The sequence below is a fragment of the Meles meles genome, chromosome 18 (genome assembly GCF_922984935.1).
Source record: "Meles meles chromosome 18, mMelMel3.1 paternal haplotype, whole genome shotgun sequence".
Lineage (NCBI taxonomy): Eukaryota > Metazoa > Chordata > Mammalia > Carnivora > Mustelidae > Meles > Meles meles.
In genome coordinates this window covers 58,687,305-58,707,617 of record NC_060083.1, presented here as the reverse complement: position 1 = coordinate 58,707,617, position 20,313 = coordinate 58,687,305, and the positions used below count along the sequence as shown (strand labels likewise).

Here is a 20,313-nt window from a genome sequence, read left to right as displayed (position 1 = left end):
AGCAAGATCCAGCTTGCGGAAAACTCAACAGGACAAACCACCTACCTTCTTTTTTTTTTTTTTTTTAAGATTTTATTTATTTATTTGACAGATAGAGATCACAAGTAGGGAGAGAGGCAGGCAGAGAGAGAGAGGAGGAAGCAGGCTCCCTGCCAAGCAGAGAGCCCGATGCTGGGCTCGATCCCAGAACCCTGGGATCATGACCTGAGAGAAAGGAAGAGGCTTTAACCCACTGAGCCACCCAGGCGCCCCAACCACCTACTTTCTCAAAAAAGAAATGAATAGGGGCGCCTGGGTGGCTCAGTGGGTTAAGCCTTTCCTTTGGCTCAGGTCATGATCTCAGGGTCCTGGGATTGAGTCCTGCATCAGGCTCTCTGCTCAGTGGGGAGCCTGCTTCCCCCCTCCCCCGCCTGCCTCTCTCTGCCTACTTGTGATCTCTCTCAGTCAAATAAATAAATAAATAAAATCTTAAAAAAAAAAAAGAATAAAGAGAGAAAGAAAGGAAAAGAAATGAGAAGAAAATGAAAGAAGTTGCAAACAAACAAAAAAAGATAAAACGAGAGGGAAACCATAGATTTGAAAAGACTTGAGATATATTAACTAGTTGCCATGTATAGGCCGGAGCTCAATTAGACAAACTTAAAAAAAAAAAAAAGAAACACATTTTATAGACCATTCACGGAAATGTAAACACTAATTCAGTATTTGATGATATTAGGAAAATTATTAATTTTGGGGGGCGGGATGATAGTTTGGGGGATATGCTTTAAAAGGGGAATTCCTGGAGCACCTGGGTGGCTCAGTGGGTTAAAACCTCCGCCTTCCCCTCAGGTCCTGATCTCAGGGTTATGGGATCCAGCCCCGCATCCCAGGGCTTTCTGCTCAGCAGGGAGCCTGCTTCCCGCCCCCCCCCCAGCCCCCCCCCCCTCCCCCGCCACCCGCCTGCCTCTCTGCCTACTTGTGATCTCTGTCAAATAAATAAATAAAATCTTTTTAAAAAAGTGTTTAAAAGGGAAATTCTTGTCTTTTTAAAGATACATTCTGAAATGTTAACTGGTGAAAACATATGATGTCTCTGGTATTTATTTCAAAATAATGTTGGGGGAATGATGCTTTAAAATTGCGTGTCAGGGGCGCCTGGGTGGCTCGGTGGGTTGGGCCTCTGCCTTCAGCTTGGGTCGTGGTCCCAGGGTCCTGGGAACGAGCCCGCATTGGGCTCTCTACTCAGCGGGGAGCCTGCTTCCCTCTCTCTCTGCCTGCTGCTCTGCCTACTTGTGATCTCTGTCTGTCAAATAAATAAAATCTTTAAAAAAAAAAATAAAATTGCGTGTCAAAGTGATTGCACTAACGGGGAAAATGCAATTAAAAAATCAGGAAGAGGGGCGCCTGGGTGGCTCAGTGGGTTAAAGCCTCTGCCTTCGGCTCAGGTCATGATCTCAGGGTCCTGGGATCCAGCTCCGCATCGGGCTCTCTGCTCCGCAGGGAGCCTGCTTCCTCCTCTCTCTCTGCCTGCCTCTCTGCCTTGTTGTGATTTCTGTCAAATAAATAAAATATTTAAAAAAAAAAATCAGGAAGAAATACTGTCCCGCAAAACACTGATGCTACTTGGCGTGAGAGCGGTAGGATGAGTCATTTCCCCCTGCGTTTCTACGTTTTCTGTAGCGTCTGTAATGTATTTTTATTTTTATGAGAAATTAAACATAATAAACCCTAGGGGGAAACAAAATTCTACATTTTTGCCGTCCTCTTCCTGGTTTCAAAAGCCCATCTGCTCTCTTTCCCAAGTCCTCCAGCTTCAGGTAAACTTCCCACCATCTCTTTTCCAAGTTTAGATTATCGGAGTTCCGGGACTACGAGGGTTTTGAAGAAAGCGGGTCAAATTCAGTGCACCCAACCCTGCCCCGCTCGAAAGACGACAGGAGCCACGCGCCACGTAGTGTTGCGACCTCCCAAGGGCACATCCGTACTTGGAGAAGCGCCACCTTCCCACGCGTGAATAACATTCGCGCACGCGCACGTAATGAGACTACACCTCCCAGAAGGCTCTGCCCCAAAAACGAGGACAGCCTCGTTAGCAATGAACTACATTACCCAGTGATACGTTGCAAGGGGTGGAGCCCATCGGTTACCATACAACTATTGGTCCAGCCCGTGTCGGAAGCTGCACGGTGATTGGTCCGGAAGCCCGCCAGTTACTGCCAGGCTCAATTAGTTTTGCTGTGAGACTGCGTGAGGAGATAGGAAGAGAAGCGCGCGCGGAGTTGTGCCGCGCCCTTCGTGGCGGGTGAGTGACCTCTGCTTTCTCTTTCCTCGCCGTGCGCTCGGGGACTGGGGGGTCGCACACAGGCGCCGGCACTCACGTGGGGGCAGGGCCTGTACGCGCACGCGTCATACCTGACCTGAGAAGCATCTTCAGGGACGCAGGGGCCAAAACCTCGCACACATTGCGGGACAGCCATACACGTGGGTGCGTGCTTCGCGGGCGTCGTCTCGGACTTGGGGCGAAAACGCCCCGAGGCACAGCTGGACATGTGTGTCCCCGCGCGGGGACGTCAGTGGGGACCCCTCGCTGAACATAACGGACACACGGGCTCGCGAGCTCACCGCTCGTAGCCCAGCGCCCGGGGCTTCCGCAGTAAGGGAAGGGGCATGGCGGAGGCACTCCCTGTCCCGCCCCCCGCCCCCCTGCCTCACTCCAGGCGCCCCGTCTCTACGTGCTCTGTTCTGTGTATCACGCGTATACAGTCGTATTTCTTTCTTATTTTGTCTCTTTAGGTAAATATCAAGGCTTACTGGTACAAGAAGGAAATTCGAGCAAGTGGAAAAAGTAAAGTAACTATGCAGCTATATTTAACCAGCCCTTTCGCTTGTTTTAGCCTTTTACCTTTACCTTACAAAGCTTACCGCGTATGGTGTCTTGCATGATCCTCCCAGCAGTCTGGGCTGGGTAGGGCAGACATCATCCCCATGATCCAGGAGAGAGCGAGGAGAACCCAGGTTAAATAAGCGTCCCCGGGTACTGGGGGAGTTTAGCCATAGCCTGGAGGACTCGGGAAAGAGAGTATCCTAGAGTGGGTTGTGGGGCTCGATCTCACGACCCTGAGATCACGACCTGAGCTGAAATCAAGAGTCGGCTGGTCAGGCACCCCACTGTTAGACTTTTTAAAAAAATGTATTATATCTTAGAATGCTTTGCTGCGAGTGCCACGTAGAAATGCCATGTTAATGTTAAGGATGGCTTGGAGCACGACTTTCATACATGAAAGCAAATCTGGGGCTGAGGGAATGGGGCAGACAGAGTTTCAGAGGCAAAAAAGAATCCGCTCGGCCCTGTGTGGACACTGACTTTCCTGTGACTGTTGGTATTCCAGAACTAGGTGAGCTCTGCAGCCCCTTCTAAACTCATTTTATATTTAGTTTTAATTGTTGTAGGGTGGGATGGGGTGGGGTGGGGCTAACAGATTCACAGGATATAGAATTGGGTAAGGAAAGGGAAAGACGTATTTTCTCTCTCCCTTTGCCAGCCCTTCCCCCAGAGGTGATCTTACCATCCTGTCCGTGTGTGTGTTGATACAGAGTTTTCCCCTGTGCTTTCTACTACTGTACAGAGTATATATAGGTCTTGCTGTTTTTCTTTTGCAGAAATGGGGTTATACTAGACATACTGTTCTGAAACGTTTCCCCCCACGTTTCAGTGTATCGTGGTCATCTTTTCAAGTGTGTGTCTCTCTCTAGCTCATTCTTCATGGCTGCACAGGATTGCGTGGATGTGACTTACTGTGTTTATCCCATCCCTGTGTCGATAAGCATTTGTGTGATACTCAGTTTTACAAACAGTGACGTAAATCATGACATTTTACACACCCATGGGAGTGTTTCTCTAGAGCAGCGGTTCTCGGGGCGCCTGGGTGGCTCAGTGAGTTGAAGCCTCTGCCTTCGGCTCAGGTGGCGATCTCAGGATCCTGGGATCGAGCCCCACACTGGGCTTTCTGCTCAGTGGGGTGCCTGCTTCCCCCTCTCTCTCTGCCTGCCTCTCTGCCCGCTTGTGATCTGTCTCTGCCAAATAAATAAATAAAATTAAAAAAAAAAAAAGATGAATTTAGAACAGCGGTTCTCAACCAGGAGCAAGTCCTGTGAATGCTTGAGGACGACCCCTGGATTGGGGGGGCGGTGCTCTTTAGCTGAGCCGGGGTGCATGGGAGGGGCTCATCTGGGGAAGAGTGAGTGGAGATACATGGGGCAGGGGGAGGGGGAGACTGCTGTGTTTCCGACATGGGGAATAGTAGGTGCAGAGGCAAGGTTGGCAGATAGGAACCCAAGCAGTGCTTTCTAGAAACCCGTCAGGAGCAGAGCCCACCCTATTGAAGTGGCTGAAGAGAGGTCCAGGGGGAGGTTGAAGAGATCAACGGGGATCAAGTGGGCCAAGGAACATCATTTCAAAGCCAAGCATGGCTCCGTTGCTGCAGCTGGCCTGCGGTGTGCAGACAGGGGTGGGGCGGGCGGGCGGTATGGGGGAGGTCTCAGGAGTTGCTGGGTTTCTGTGGATCACGTGGGCTTATTGGGGAATCCCGCGGGGTGCTCCTAGGCCTGCATTGGGCCTCGACGTCTGCCTTGGTGCTCAGCTGCAGTGGGCTCTGCTCCCTGGCTCAGGCTGGGACTTTCCCTCCGGCCGTAAAGCCGGTGTCTCGGAAAGCGAGCCGATCTCTGGAAGTGAATGATTTCCTACCAAGCCTGTTGGTTCATTCAGTCAACAGATAGGAGCACTCACCGTGCTGGGCTGTGTTCCAGGCACTGGAAATACAGAGATGGGCAAGTGAGAGCAAGGCCATGTTTTCATAGGTTTGCATTGTAGTGGGAGAAGGTGGCAAGAAACAGATGACCAGAATAAATGTCCAGTATATTCATGCTATGCAGAAGAATAAAGCAGGGCAAAGTGGGGTGGTCAGGGAGGGCTGCTCTGAGGAGGGGGCTTGTGAGCAGAGACCCTAAGAACTTGCTCTGGTGTTTACTTCGTGTCTCTTGCTTTTAGATTGGACTGATGGACGTTGTATGGGCCAGAGGCAGGGATGGTTGGCTATGACCCCCAAGCTGATGGGAGGAATATCTCCAGTTTTGAGGTGGCGGTGGCCGGGTCTGTGTCTGGACTTGTCACTCGGGTGATGATCAGCCCCTTGGATGTGATCAAGATCCGTTTCCAGGTATCCTTTCCTCCTTTTTTTCCCCATGTACTGGGCTGGAGGACCAGTTCTCTCTTTCTCGTCAAAGCAGTTTCCACAGTTTGGAATTTCATCAAAGAGAAGCGCTTCGCTGCCTTTGTTAAACGTTTTCCAAAATTTCTCCTTCTCACCCCACACTGCCCTGTCGTCCTGACCTTTTCGATTCTGATCCCCAGCTCCAGATTGAGCGCCTGTCTCGCAGTGACCCCGGTGCAAAATACCATGGGATCCTACAGGCTGGGAGACAGATTTTGAAGGAGGAAGGCCCCACAGCCTTCTGGAAAGGACACGTCCCAGCACAGCTTCTCTCTATAGGCTATGGAGCTGTCCAAGTAGGTGGCAGGGGAATGGGCCAGGGCCCTGGGGTCATGTTGCTCAACAGAGGAGCACTGGGAAGGTGGAGCCTGCAGGGACGCTGCCTGGCTGGGGCAGCAGGAGGCGGTCTCCACACTTCTGCGGGTCTTAACGGGGACGCTACGTGAAGTTCGAAGTCTGAAACTGAAGACAGAGTCAGACCAAGCTGTACCATATGGGCGTCCCCTTCCATACGTTCCTGCCACCGTGGGACTTAGCCCAAACTGAATATTAATTAGGCGTTGCCCCAGGAGACTGTCCTGACATCGTGCCCCCAGTGGGCTTGGGGGACTGTTTGTCAATGACTTTGTCACGTGCTCTTGTAGTTTCTGTCATTCGAGCTGCTGACCGAGCTGGCGCACAGAGCCACCACGTACGATGCCCGCGACTTCTCCGTGCACTTTGTGTGCGGCGGCCTGTCTGCCAGCGCCGCCACCCTGGCCGTGCAGCCCGTGGACGTGCTGCGCACTCGCTTTGCCGCTCAGGGTGAGCCCAAGGTGAGTGGCTGGGCCGGAGCAGGGGGGCCCGTGTAACAGGCTCTTTTCCTTAGAGGGAACAGAACCCCCAGGCTTGCCGGGGTGTGCAGCTCCTGTGTTGGTCTGTCTGTAAGACCTATGATCGTGCTGAGCACCATGCCAGGCGCTCGCAGCCTCACGACGGGGACAGAGCCTACAGCTGGGAAACAGCAAGTCAGGAGCAGTAGGCTGGACAGAGAGGCGGCCAGGAGACGGAGACCTGAGATCCTATTTCTGGATTATTGTGAGAGTGTTTTTGGTTCACACAAAGCATGGATGGAGGAAATGGGATGATTGAGTCAGATTCCAGGAAGAACTTACTGAGTGGAAGGGAGGGATTAAATCCTGAAATAGACCTCCCCACCATAATCTTTGTTTCCTGGACACACATAAGAGTAGCAGCACGTGCGCGCGCACGCGTGTATGCTCAACCAAGGAAGAGTGATTTTTCCATCTCCCTTCTGGTTCAGGGTATTTGGGTGGGAAAGGGCACTGCTTAAGGGTTTGATGTGCTTTAGAATGACCGTGATTTTGGTTTGGTTCAGTTCCATTGCCCGGGGTGGAGATCCTGGGCTCGTGGAGCCCTTTTGTTTAGGAGCCATCCTAAAGGCTTTTTTGTTTTGTTGTTGTTGTTGTTTTTGTTTTTTTAAGATTTTTATTTATTTGACAGCGATCACAAGCAGGCAGAGAGAGAGGAAGGGAAGCAGGCTCCCTGCCGAGCAGAGAGCCTGCTGCGGGGCTCCATCCCAGGACCCTGGGATCATGACCTGAGCTGAAGGCAGAGGCTTTAACCCACTGAGCCACCCAGGTGCCCCGGCTTTTTTGGTTTAGAAGGGCAAAGCGTCCTGGGAACAGTCTGCAAGCAAACGAATGGGGCACGAGAGCTTCTGAATGGCATGTTAGCGGGAAATAGAGCTTTCTCCTGGTGGGGAAATGAGATGAGGGGCCCTAGCCACTGAGCAGACAGCTAGAGGAGAAGCATGTTTGTAGTTGGAGAAGACAGACAGCCGCCAGCAAAGTGGTGGCTGCTGGGATGAAAAAAATGAGTGGTGGTACTCCACTGGCTTCTCCGCTCTGGGATGCCGGCGTCCTCTTCCATGACTTCCCAGCCTTTAGTTAAGAAAATAAAATCTGTGGGGCGCCTGGGTGGCTCAGTGGGTTAAAGCCTCTGCCTTCAGCTCAGGTCATGATCCCAGAGTCCTGGGATCGAGCCCCACATCAGGCTCTCTGCTCAGCAGGGAGCCTGTTTCCTCCTCTCTCTCTGCCTGCCTCTCTGCCCACTTGTGATCTCTGTCTGTCAAATAAATAAATAAAATCTTAAAAAAATTTATTCTTTAAAAAAAAAAAAAAGAAAATAAAATCTATGAGAAGGTACACCTGAAACAAGTATAACATTATATGTCGATAAACTTCTGTAATACATTTTGCAAAGAGGTCTGTAAGAAGGAAAGGTATGAGAAAGGAGGATAAACTCATTAGCCCTCTGGCTGAGATGACTGAGATACGGATGCTAGATTCTGGAATGATCAGCAAGTTGTGTGCAAAAAGGAGTGGAAGAGATCTGTTAAAAGCTGTAGAACCTCCAACTTCCGTAGATCAGTAGCAGCTGTGGTGTCAGTCCTCACCTTTGAAATGTCTCTTCGCGGCGCCTGGGTGGCTCAGCTAGTTAAGCTTCTGCCTTCGGCTGAGGTCATGATCCTAGAGTCCTGGGATGGAGCCCTGCGTCAGGCTCCCTGCTCAGCGGGGAGCCTGCTTTCCCCCTCTCCTCTCCACTCATGCTCGCTCGCTCTCTCTTTTTTTTTTTTTTTTAAAGATTTTATTTATTTACTTGACAGAAAGAGATCACAAGCAGGCAGAGAGGCAGGCAGAGAGAGAGAGGGAAGCAGGCCCCCTGCTGAGCAGAGAGCCCGATGCGGGACTTGATCCCAGGACCCTGAGATCATGACCTGAGCCAAAGGCAGCGGCTTAACCCACTGAGCCACCCAGGCGCCCCTCGCAGAGCTTTCTCTATGTCTTTTGCAATCTCTGTCTCAAGTAAAAAAGTAAAATCTTTAAAATGTTTCTTAATCCGGGGTGCCTGGTGGCTCAGTTGGTAGAGCATCCATCCAACTCTTTGCTTTAGGCTCAGGTCATGATCTCAGGGTTGTGACAACGAGCCCTGCATCAGGGTTCCTCGCTCAGCATGGAGGCTGCTTGAGATCCTCTCTCCCTTTCCCTCTGCCCCTCCCCCTGCTTGTGTGCACGCTCTCTCTAAATAAATACATAAATAAAATCTTTAAAACTTTTTTTTTTAAGATTTTATTTATTTGACAGAGATCACAAGTAGGCAGAGAGGCAGGCAGAGAGAGAGAGGAAGGGAAACAGGCTCCCCGCTGAGCAGAAAGCCCGATGCGGGACTCGATCCCAGGACCCTGGGACCATGACCTGAGCTGAAGGCAGAGGCTTTAACCCACTGAGCCACCCAGGTGCCCCATAAAACGTTTTTTAATCAGTGATCTATATGATGTATAAAGGTTAAAAAGACAGGTGGGTCTGCATGAATTATAACAAACACTACCAGCCACCCCCGATTCCAGTCCCCAGAGGCAACCACTTTTACTTTTATTTTTATTTTATTTTTTATACTATTTTTTTGGTTTTATTTTTTGAAGATTTTATTTATTTATTAGACAGAGATCCCAAGTAGGCAGAGAGACAGGCAGGGGTGGGGGGAAGCAGGCTCCCCACTGAACAGAGAGCCCGACACGGGGCTCCATCCCAGGACCTTGAGACCATGACCTGAGCCAACGGCAGAGGCTTTAACCCACTGATCACCCAGGTGCCCTTGCAACCACTTTTCATACTTGTGCTTCTTTCCGCATTATTTAACCTCCTGATTCTCAGTGATACTCTTTTACTGCTAGTGTTCTCTCTTTCTGTTTCTTCCTAATTTTTAAATTGTAGGCATTAGCTTTTGGTGGGAGGTGAGTTTACCTCAGGTACCACCCCCTCACGTGTGCTCGCACCTCCTCTGATTTCAGTGTAACTGATTCATAGACTTTGGCTAAATCAACACCAAGTGTCTGTGCATCATGATTATGTAAATGTTACTGCTGAGCTTTGAAATACATTATGATTACATTTTCTTGTATACCTTTGTCTTGCGTGAAGTTAGTGGTTGCCTTGTATTTTATTTATTTTATTTATTTATCTACCTATCTATCTATTTATTTTTTTTTTTTTAAGATTTTATTTTTTTTGACAGACAGATCACAAGTAGGCAGAGAGGGAGGCAGAGAGAGAGAGGAGGAAGCAGGCCCCCCACTGAGCAGAGATCCCAACGCGGGGCTCGATCCCAGGACCCTGGGATCACGACCCAAGCCGAAGGCAGAGGCTCAACCCACTGAGCCACCCAGGCGCCCCTATTTTATTTACTTAGCTTTCCGCATGCATATCACAAAGTTAACCTCAAACCGTCTTTTCACTTTATTTTTTTTAAGATTTATGTATTTATTTATTTGACAGAGAGAGCACTCGCACAAGCAAGGAGAGTAGAAAAGGGGAAGCAGGCTCCCTGCTCAGCAGGGAGCTCAATGCAGGACTCAATCCCAGGACCCTAAGATCATGACCTGAGCTGAAGGCAGTCTCTCTTTTTTTTTTTTAAGATTTTATTTATTTGACAGAGATCACAAGTAGGCAGAGGCAGGCAGAGAGAGAGAGAGGAAGAGAAGCACGCTCCCCACCAAGCAGAGAGCCCGATGTGGGGCTCGATCCCAGGAACCTGGGATCATGACCTGAGCCGAAGGCAGCGGCTTTAACCCACTGAGCCACCCAGGCGCCCCCCGAAGGCAATCTCTTAACCAACTGAGCCACCCAGGCGCCCTCAAACAATCTTGATAGGGTCAGCCTGTGGTCATCAGTCCCACGTTATCAGGGAGCCTCTCCTCGAGCCCCCAACTATGGCAGCCTTCACTCTCTGGCTTCAGTATGGACTCTTTGCTTCAGGACTATTAGCAGCTGTTCTGTTAGGAATTCTCTTATTGGGTCCCATGTCTTCCATTTCTTGATTAATCCCCCACTTGGTGGAGATACTGGAGATATAGCTTCTTTAGAAAAGCCTTGGTAGAGGGCACCTGGGTGGCTCAGTGGGTTAAAGCCTCTGCCTTTGGCTCAGGTCATGATCTCAGGGTCCTGGGATCGAGCCCCGTGTCAGGCTCTGTACTCAGCAGGGAGCCTGCTTCCTCCTCTCTCTCTGCCTGCCTCTCTGCCTACTTGAGATCTCTGTCTGTCAAATAAATAAATAAAATCTTTAAAAAAAAAAAAAAAAAAAGAAAAGCCTTGGTAGAAAATGCCTTTATTTGACTCATGATTTGGGCATAGGATTCTAGGTAGCCCTCAGTGTTGCTGTAGAGAAGTCCAGAACCACTCTGATTAATGATCCTTTATATGATACTATCACCCTTCCTGCCTTGGGCAGGAATCCCCTCTTGATTTTTGGCATTCTAGAGATCTACCAGTGGTGTGCACCGGTCCTTGTCTCTTTCATTCATTGTGATGGGCACTTCTCGACCCTTTAGTCTGGACACTCCTGTTTCTCTTGTCCATAAAATGGTCATGAGTGGTTTATTCACAATTGCTACTTTCTGTTGTTGTTGTTTTTCCCTTTTCTTTCTTCAGTAATTGATGTCAGTTGGGTATTGGACATCCTGGGTCTATCCTCTGGTTGAGTTATCTTTTCCCTACTATTGTTTAACTCTGTTTTTCTGTCCTGCTTTCTGGGGGGTTTCCTTGCTTCTATTGTTTGGGGCCTCTACTGAATTTAGAAAATGTTTGCCGATGCATGTTAGTTCCCAAGAGCTCTTTGGTTTGCTTTAGTCCGGTTTATTGAAGCTTACCTTACATACACAGTAAAATTCACTCTTTTAGTATAGAGCTGTCTGACTTTTTTTTTTTTAAGATTTTATTTATTTGAGAGAGAGAGAGCACAAGTGGGGATGCGGGAAGGGTTAGAGGGACAAGCAGACCCTCCTGAGCGTGGAGCCCCACGAGGGGCTCTAATCTAGGGCCCTGAGATCATGACCCAAGCCCAAGTCAGATGCTTAACCAACTGAGCCCCCCGGGCACCCCTTTGTGACTTTCGATGAGTGCATACAGTCACATAACCACTACTAGAATCAAATTATAAAACAGAAGTTCCGTCACCCCCAAAATGTCTTCCTGCCCCGCTTTTTAGTCAGTCCCTCTCCGTTGCCTGCCTCTGTAAACCACTGGTCTGTCTTCTAAATTTCGCCTTTCTCAGAATGTCACGCAGGGAATTATGTCTCATGTAGTTGTCCGAGTAGGCGCTCTTGCCCTCCACCTGGCGTCTGGCCTTGAGATTCATCCATGCCACGTGTGAGAGTGGTCGGTTCCTTTTCCTTGCTGCACAGTATTCTGTCACATGGCCCCACCGTGGTGGTTAGTGGGAAGATGTCAGGCATGTTCTCCAGTTTTTTGGTGGTTATGAGTAAAACCACCATGAACATTCACATACAGATTATTGTGTAAGGGGCTCCCAGGTGGCTTAATCGTTAGACGTCTGCCTTCGGCTCAGGGCACGATCCCAGGAGCCTCACATCAGGCTCCCTGTCAGCGGGAAGCCTGCTTCTCCCTCTCCCACTCCTCTGCTCGTGTTCCCTCTCTCACTGTCTCTCTCTCTCTCTCTGTCAGATAAATCAAATCTTAAACACATACACACGAAACAGGGGCACCTGGGTGGCTCAGAGTGTTAAGCATCTGTCTTCGGCTCAGGTCATGATCTCCAGGTCCTGGGATCGAGCCTCACGTCGGGCTCCCAGCTCAGCGGGGAGTCTGCTTGTCCCTCTGTCTCTGCCTCTCCTCCTGCTTGTTCGCTCTCTGTCTTTCTCCCTTTCCAATGAATAAATAAAATCTTGAAAACAAAACAAACAAAAAACCCACAACAGATTATTTTGTGAACATTTTGTTTCTCTTGGGTGAAAACCTGGGTGTGGGGTTGCTGAGTTGTATGGTGAAAATGTTTAATTTTATGAGGAAAAGCCAGCCTGCTTCCTACATGGCTGTGCCATTTCGCATTCCCACCAACAGTTCCGGCTGTTCCTAATCCTCACCAGTGCTTAGTGTTACCTGGTTTTTGTTTTTATTTTATTCTTTTTAAAATTTTTAAAATTTTATTTTTTAAAATTTAAATTCAGTTAATTAACATGTAGGGTATTATTTGTCTCAGGGGTCCTGGTCTGTGTTTCATCAGTCTTTTTTTTTTTTTTTTTAAAGATTTTATTTATTTATTTGACAGACAGAGATCACAAGTAGGCAGAGAGGCAGGCAGAGAGAGAGAGAGGGAAGCAGGCTCCCTGCCGAGCAGAGAGCCCGATGCGGGACTCGATCCCAGGACCCTGAGATCATGACCTGAGCCGAAGGCAGCGGCTTAAACCACTGAGCCACCCAGGCGCCCAGACTTTTTTTTTTTTTTTAAAGATTTTATTTATTTATTTGACAGACAGAGATCACAAGTAGGCAGAGAGGCAGGCAGAGAGAGAGAGGAGGAAGCAGGCTCCCTGCTGCGCAGAGAGCCCGATGCGGGGCTCGATCCCAAGACCCCTAGATCACGACCCGAGCTGAAGGCAGAGGCTCAACCCACTGAGCCACCCAGGCGCCCCGTGTTTCATCAGTCTTATACAATACGCAGTGCTCGTTACAACACACACCCTCCCCAATGTCCTGCACCCTGTTACCCCATCCCTCCACCCCCCTTCCCTCCAGCAACCCTCAGTTTGTTTCCTAGGATTGAGTCTCTTATGGTTTGTCTTCCTCTCTGGTTTTGTCTTGTTTCATTTTTTTCCCTCTCTTCCCCTGTGATCCTCTGCCCTGTTTCTTAAATTCCACCTACCAGGGAGATCATATGATAATTGTCTTTCTCTGATTGACTTATTTTACTTAGCATGATACCTCTAGTTCCATCCAGAATTTTACTCTTTTTTAAAGATTTACTTATTTACTTGAGGCAGACAACCTGTATGCCTGTGAGCTGTGAGGGAAGGGGCAGAGGGAAAGAGTCTCCAGCAGACTCCCTGTTAGCAAGGAGCCTGACTCGGGGCTCACTCTCAGGACCCTAAAGTCATGACCTGAGCCAAAACCAAGATCTGGGCGCTTAACCGACTCAGCCAGCCCGGCGCTTCTATTTTTATTGTTTTAAATCTTAGCCACTCCACTGGATGCGAACAGTGGTATCTCATTGTGGTTTTACCACAGAGATGCTGAATGCCTTTTTATGTGCTTTTTTGCCCTCTGAGCACCTTCTTGGCCGGAGCAATCTGTTCAAATTGTTTTCCCATTTTGGTGGTTTGTTGTTTTTGTTTTACAAATTTTTTTCTGTTTCCCGGGCTGTGGCTGCCTTCACGTCCTTATAGTCTGTTTTTTGAAGAGCAGATGTTTTTAATTTTTTAAAGATTTTATTTATTTATTTGTCAGAGAGTGTGCACACAAGCAGGGCAAGTGGCAGGCAGAGGGGGAGGGGAGACTCCGCAGTGAGCAGGCAACCCGACGCAGGCTCGGTCCCTGGACCCTGGGATCATGACCTGAGCTGAAGGCAGACGCTTAACCCACAGAGCCAGCCAGGCGCCTCCGTAAAGTCTAACTTATCAGTTTGTCCTTTTATGCATTTTGCTTTCAGGTTTGCTATCTAAGAAATCTCTGTGCCTGGGCGGCTCAGTGGGTTAAGTGTCCAACTGTTGGTGTCGCGTCAGGTCATGATCTCGCAGTCATGGGATTGAACCCCACCTTGGGGCTCTGTGCTCAGCGTGGAGTCAGCTTCAGATTCTCTCTCCCTCTCCCTCCCACTCTCTCTCACTCTCTCTGTCTTTCAAATAAATAAATCTTAAAAAGAAAAAAAAAATCTGCCTGACTCAAACTCACAAAGATTTTTTTCCCTCAGGAGTTTCTCTTGTCTTCTGAATCTTACCTCCTTTTAATTTTTTTAAATTTATTTATTTTTAAAGATTTTATTTATTTATTTGAGAGAGAGAATGAGGGAGAGCATGAGAGGGGAGAAGGTCAGAGAGAGAAACAGACTCCCCATGGAGCGGGAAGCCCGACACAGGACTAGATCCTGGAACTCCGGGACCATGACCTGAGCTAAAGGCAGTCGCCCAACCGACTGAGCCACCCAGGTGCCCTCTTACCTCGTTTTTAAATAGACCCTTTCCTTTTATCACAGAGGTGATGCCTTCTTTGTGGCCTGAGAATATTAATTCCAGTTTTGAGGTTGGCCTCTGTTTCCTTTAGTTCCTTCTTCTGTCTACGCTGTCTCTTCCTTCCACACGATCTCTGTGCCCCTCTCTCCCCCCATTGATCATTTTGGTCTCTGGGGATTTTTTGGTTTTTGGTCTTTTGTAACCACTGCGGAGCTCAAACTGATGACCCTGAGATCAGGAGTCGTGGGTTCTACCAGTGGAGCCAGGCAGGCGCCCCAGTCTCCTTTTTTTTATGAAGCCTTTCCTCAGATGTCTGGTGACCTTTGGCTGCCAGCCTGGTGTTAAAGGGGGCACAGAGAAGCAGAGTGGGGGTGTGGGTACAGGGTGGGCTTGTTGCCCCGTGGCCTTCCTCTGAGTCCGGGCCCTTTCTTGGAGGTCTCACTTTCTCGGTGCAGAGAACCTCCCTCATCGCTGCGCCCAGAGCCCCTCTGGTCCCCTGCAAACAAAGTGCGGGATGGAAGGGTGCTGAGAAAAATCAGTGCCCTGTGGTCTCCCACAAGGAGATAGCCTGTTGACAAGTTACAAAAGGTTAAATACACGCACACAGCAGAAAATCCCAGTAGCGTAAAATGGTGAGAGTTGATCTCCCTCTTCCCTGCCCCGCCTCTCCCTCTGTGCAGGTCACGAAGGCCCTTCCTCGCTTCTCGTGTATCCCTGGGGGTGATCCCTGCCCACTTTTTTCTTCCACGAGCACTAAGCCCGCCCGTCAGCCTCTCGCTGTGCCTATTCAGCTATATGTTTGGGGGATTATGCCTGATCTGTTGTGTAGACCTGGTGATCCTGTTTCAGCGGCTGCTCTGTGTCCTTCGGAACGGGTGTGTCCGCGTGCATGTGACCAGTCGCCCGGGGGCAGACCTTGTGTCCCTGCTGTTCTGCGGGTTGTGGTGGCAGCGGTGCTCGGACTCGCACTGTTGCACACTTGTGCGGACATACTGGCCTGTAAATAGTTAGAAGGGGGGTTGCTGGGAGCCCCCACCTTGGGACTTTTGTCCAGCACTTTGTGCCCCCGGAGAAGTCATGTTCCTGGGGCTGGGATTTTAGCCGAGGAGAGGTGCGCGTGACGGGCCGTGTTCTAGGGCCAGATCGCCCGCCTGCCCTCACTCGAGCTGCCCGTGTGCCGTCCAGGTGTATAAGACCCTGCGAGACGCCGTGGTGACCATGTACCGGACCGAGGGCCCCTTGGTTTTCTACAAAGGCTTGAACCCCACCTTGATTGCCATCTTCCCCTACGCCGGGTTCCAGTTCTCCTTTTACAGCGCCTTGAAGCACGTGCACAAGTGGGTCTTGCCCGCCGAGGGAAGGAGGAACGGTGAGGCAGCCCTCACACAAGGGAACCCGGGTCTCCGCTGCCCCCCTCCCCCAGGCCAGAGCACCTCCTCTCATCCCTGGAGGGGCTCAGGCTTTCCTGTCCGAGGCTGGGACGTCCCCGTCCTCTGAACCCTGCTCTGTCGCGCTGTTGACCAAACCAACCGAGCCCGCTGCTGGCGGACCCTTTCTTTCAGCTCATGCCGCCCCAGCGGTGGTACTGAGGACATTTATTCCCTCCCAAGCCTTGAACCGAGTCCCAGCGCACAGCCTGCAGGCTCCCACGTCCGTTCCCGCCTTACTGCCATCCCGGCCCAGAGTGGCTGGCTGTGGTTCTCACAGATTCAGGAGGCTGGTGGCTCCTAGTTTGGTGGTGGAGGCTTAGAGCTCTTGACCTTGAACGTGTCTTTCCCCAATTGCACTTGCCTCATGTTCCCCCCTCCACCCCACTTTGGTTCAGAGAACCTCAAAAACCTGCTGTGTGGCAGCGGAGCCGGCGTCATCAGCAAGACCCTCACGTACCCCCTGGACCTCTTCAAGAAACGGCTGCAGGTCGGAGGCTTTGAGCAGGCGCGAACCACCTTTGGCCAGGTGAGCTGTCCTCTTGCAGGGGGCTCTGAGCCTTGCCCCTCACCTGCCCACTGCTCAGCATTAGCTCCCGCAGCCTGTCCCTGGGGATCCCCAAACACACCGCCCCGTGCGTGTGGGACGCCGTGGGGTGATCCAGGAGAAGGAAGGGTCAGGGTTCACTCTTAAAAAGTGTTCAGTTCAGGGTGCCTGGGGGCTCCGTAGGTTAAGCGTCTGACTCTTGAGCTCAGCTCTGGTCTTGATCCCAGGGTGGTGAGTTCAGCCGCGTGGTGAACGCCCAGCAGGGAGCCCGCTTCAAGTAAAAAAAGAAAAAAGAAAGTGTTCAGTTCAGTTTGGGACAAAGAGTATAATCACATGGGAAAGGTCCCCGGGGCGCCTGGTTGGCACAGTTGTTTGAGCGTCTGACGCCTGCTTTCGGCTCAGGCTGTGATACTGAGGTTGTGGGTCAAACCCCACGTTGGGCTGTGTGCTTGCTGGAGTCTGCCTGTCCCTCTCCTTCTGCTCCTCCCCTGCCCTTAAGCTCAAGCACGTTCTCTCTCTCTCTCTCACTCAAATGAATAAAACCTTAAGACGAGATAGGTCCCCAGAATACCAAAGAACACGGAGGAGACTCCCACCGGTGCGTGGGGTTGTTTCGTTTATGCTGTGGGCATTCCTGGAGAGGGGCGAATGGAACCTGATCCACTAAATAATATTTTAAAGGCACTAGAAGGCTTTGTCATTCGCAGAAGCCCCTGTGGTGAGTGATGTTGTAGTGTTAGTCATTCCTTAGTCTCAACCGGATTTTCACGGGCCGCGTTGGGGCGCCATCCAGTGGTGGGTGGCGGTGGGGCAAGGGGGAGAAACTGGGATGCCCACGGGGGAGGGAACATGCCTGACGGAGGACAGAGGAGAAGAGTGCTCGGGAATGGGAGTCAGGAGGGAGGGAGCACTCCTTCCTTGGGGGAGGGGAAAGTATTGAGTTAGCTGTAATACATCTGCGTCGGGAATTCAGAGAAATCCCGAGACAGGAAGATAAAACTGATAATGGAGCTCCCAGTACCCCCAACCCAGAGATAACGACTCGGAAGCTTTGGCTGTCGTTTTGTTTCTTTGCATAAACACACCCATGTACGTTTTAACACCAGGTGCAATACAAGGTTTTATAATCTCCTTTTTCCACTTAGGAACTTGTCTGGAAGGAATAGTTTGGGTTTGCACAGGGACAGTTGGTGGGAGGCCAGGACAGAGGAGAGAGCCTTGCTCCTAACAGACTTTGTAGCCCGTTTGGTGGGAGGACCTGTGGGGGATGACGGAAGATCAGGGAGGGAAGTTGAGGCCAAATGGAGCAACACCGTGAACACCAGGCTGTGGAGCTTGGATTTGATTCTTTTTTCTTCCCTCTCTTCTTCTTCTTCTTCCTTTTTTTTTTTAAAGTAAACTCTATGCCCAGTGTGGGACTTGAACTCATGACCCAAGATCAAGAGTCCCACATTCTACCAACTGAGCCAGCCAGGTGCCCCTTGATTCTTTACAACGTCATTGTCATCACAACGGGGAGTTAGTGGAGATGTGGCGAGAGTGGCGCTTGAGGGGAGTTGAGTCCTGGGGACGTGAGCCACGGTGTGTGGCGAACTGAGAAGGCCAGACGGAAGCCAGAGCTCACGAGGGCCGGGTTCGGATCCAGTGCCCAAGGGGGCCTGGCGGGATGGGGGAAAGTGTCCTTAAGAGGCCCAGTCAGGAGGAGCTCTGTCCAGTGCTGATTTCCAGGCATTGCCTCTGTTAAGTCCCAATTACCGGTCCGCTTGGAAGAGAAAGCAAAGGTCAACTGCTCTGTCCTTGTTGCCTTCGTTGCTTTGTCCAGCACGTGTTGACGAGGAGCTGTGAGGCGCCAGGTGCTGGACTGACAGAAGGACAGAGTCAACATCCGTGTGTTAATCACGTCCTCTGTCCTCTTCTGCCCAGGTTCGCAGCTATCGGGGCCTCCTGGATTGTGCCCAGCAGGTGCTGCGAGAGGAAGGCCCTATGGGCCTCTTCAAGGGCCTGTCCCCCAGCCTGCTGAAGGCCGCTCTCTCCACCGGCTTCGTGTTCTTCTGGTATGAGCTCTTCTGTAACCTCTTCCACCCCACGGAGAAGGCGCACAGCTGGCCCTGAGGGGGGAGGGCGGCCCCGAAGGAGGGCGGACTCGTCTACCATCTCTTGTTGCTCTGAGAGCTGCTGCCCGCGCCTGCCTGCCAGCCAGCTCGGCCGTCACCAGCAGGGCCAGCGCTTCTCGGGGAGAAGGCAGGACTTGGCCTATGGGGATGCGGCCACAGCGGTCAGAAGGTGGTTTTCCTGTGTGGTCCGGCCTGCAGGAAAGGCAGCAGTGGCCACCCTGCACTTCCAGCACCTTCTGCCCAGAGACCCGTCGGCGCGCTGGGGGTGGGAGGCCATGACTAGAGCCTGAGGGCTGGGATTGGGCCCTTTGCGGGGGCTGGTCCTCGCGCGTGCACTCCTCCTCCCAGCAGCTAATGTAATACACACTGAAGCTAGACGCATATTCCTTATCTCACTCCATCTTCCTTTCCACATCACATCCCTCCTCACAATGTATGAGGGGAGGAACCCTGGCCTTCCTCAGACTGTATTTTTCTCAGTACTTGCATCCCTCATAACAGCTTTGCTTCTGGTCCTGGGGGGGAGAATTAGTCACTTTATAGCCACACCCCCCCCACACCCCGGTCCTCCTGTGACGTCCCGCTCAGCCTGTTCTCTCCCTGGGTGGGACGGAGCACGGCTGAGGGTCTCTGGGGAAAACCGATCTCAGTGGCCCACAAGAAGTTGGGGGGGTGATGATGGGGAGGAGCTGCGGGTGAAGGCCGTGGCCTTTTCCCCAGCCTACCTGGGGTCACTCCACTTCCGTGGGGTCAGCGTGGGAGCCTTACAGCTGGGCCAGCTGGCAGCAGCTACCTGCTCAGTGTCCCCCTCCTGGGGTCACCGTGGTGCTGTGTGTGTCCTCTGTCACCCCAGAAGGGCCACAGCTCTGGAGCAGCCTCCTGAAGGGGGTGGTGGAAGGAAAGGGCCGAGCAGCCAGCCTGCTGAGGGCAGCGGTGTCTGCGGGTGAGGTTGTCACACAGCTACTGATCTAGGCACAGAGGAGAAACTGCAGTTAGGGGGTGAACAACAAAGTCTGCAGAACACAACCACCATCCCTTCCATCCAGTTCTGCATCCCCCACCCCCGGGAGCCTGGCCTGCGGGGTCCCTCTGCAGGGTCCCCCTCCGCAGTCAGGACGGAGAAGCACCAGAGCCCGCTGCGGGACTTCACCCTGCGCTCAGTCCGGGCTCCAGCTCCAGCCTCTGCGCGGACTTAGGAGGAAAGCAGGGGCAGAAGCAGACCTGTGTGGGTGTCATGGCCCTTGGACCCCTTCTGTCATCAGAACTGGCTCTGGCCTGGAGTCTTGTGACCGTCTGAGACCCTGAATCTTGAAGCTTCCCTGCTTCTGGCTGCTGCTGATGGAGGCCCAGGCTGAGGGTAGGGGGAGCTCCAATACCCACAGGGTCTGGGGCCCTGGAGGCCTGGGCTTGGAGCTGTAGGAAAGCAGCTGCCTGAATGTTTGTTTGTTTTTTTTTAAGAAATTCCACTTCAGTGGAATAAAGCAAACTTTATTCTCTTCATCTCTCCTACTCATTAATTGGCTGCAGCTGCCCTTTCTCATCCATTTCCTGGTGACCACTTCGGCTATAGCCCTTTTAACAGGAGGAGAGGGCTCTGGCAACAGGAAACCACCACGGAGACTTGTCTGCGCGGGACGGGAAGAGGCGCCCTTCCAGCCCCTTCTGGCTGCCCTCCTGCAGCGCGGGGCCGGTGTCGGGGATGGCCCTCAGCTGCCCGGCCCGCGCCTCTGCCACAGCCACGACCGAGTCAGGGCCTTGTTCGACTTGTCACTCGCAGCACCTGGCGGCGGCGGCAAGCTAACAGGGGTCGTGGGGAGGGTGTCCTTATTCTGGAGCTGGCTCGTTGATTTTCAACTATTTTACCAGTACCGTTTGTATTTGGAGTAGGAGAGGGGGTGTGGGGGGGTTGATCCAGCCCTTACAGGCCCCCTGCTTTGTCTCATGTTGGGGT

The 20,313-nt window shown here is 51.6% G+C and overlaps 1 protein-coding gene across 6 annotated transcripts; it reads left to right on the top strand.

The window, feature by feature from the left end:
• The first annotated feature begins 2,197 nt into the window (after positions 1-2,197).
• Positions 2,198-19,925, top strand: SLC25A19 (solute carrier family 25 member 19). 6 transcript variants are annotated; one of them, XM_045985562.1, is made up of 8 exons: positions 2,198-2,284; positions 2,776-2,827; positions 5,030-5,198; positions 5,393-5,548; positions 5,897-6,067; positions 15,460-15,643; positions 16,100-16,230; positions 18,172-19,925. In XM_045985562.1, exons 3-8 carry the CDS (start codon positions 5,067-5,069, stop codon positions 18,358-18,360), a joined length of 963 nt encoding a protein of 320 aa, XP_045841518.1. In that variant the 5' UTR covers positions 2,198-2,284; positions 2,776-2,827; positions 5,030-5,066; the 3' UTR covers positions 18,361-19,925. The 6 variants fall into 6 exon arrangements, with proteins under 6 accessions (XP_045841518.1, XP_045841519.1, XP_045841523.1 ...); XM_045985563.1 differs by having other exon boundaries at positions 2,243-2,284; positions 2,776-2,832; XM_045985561.1 differs by lacking the exon at positions 2,198-2,284 and adding an exon at positions 2,449-2,467.
• The last annotated feature ends 388 nt before the right edge of the window (positions 19,926-20,313 follow it).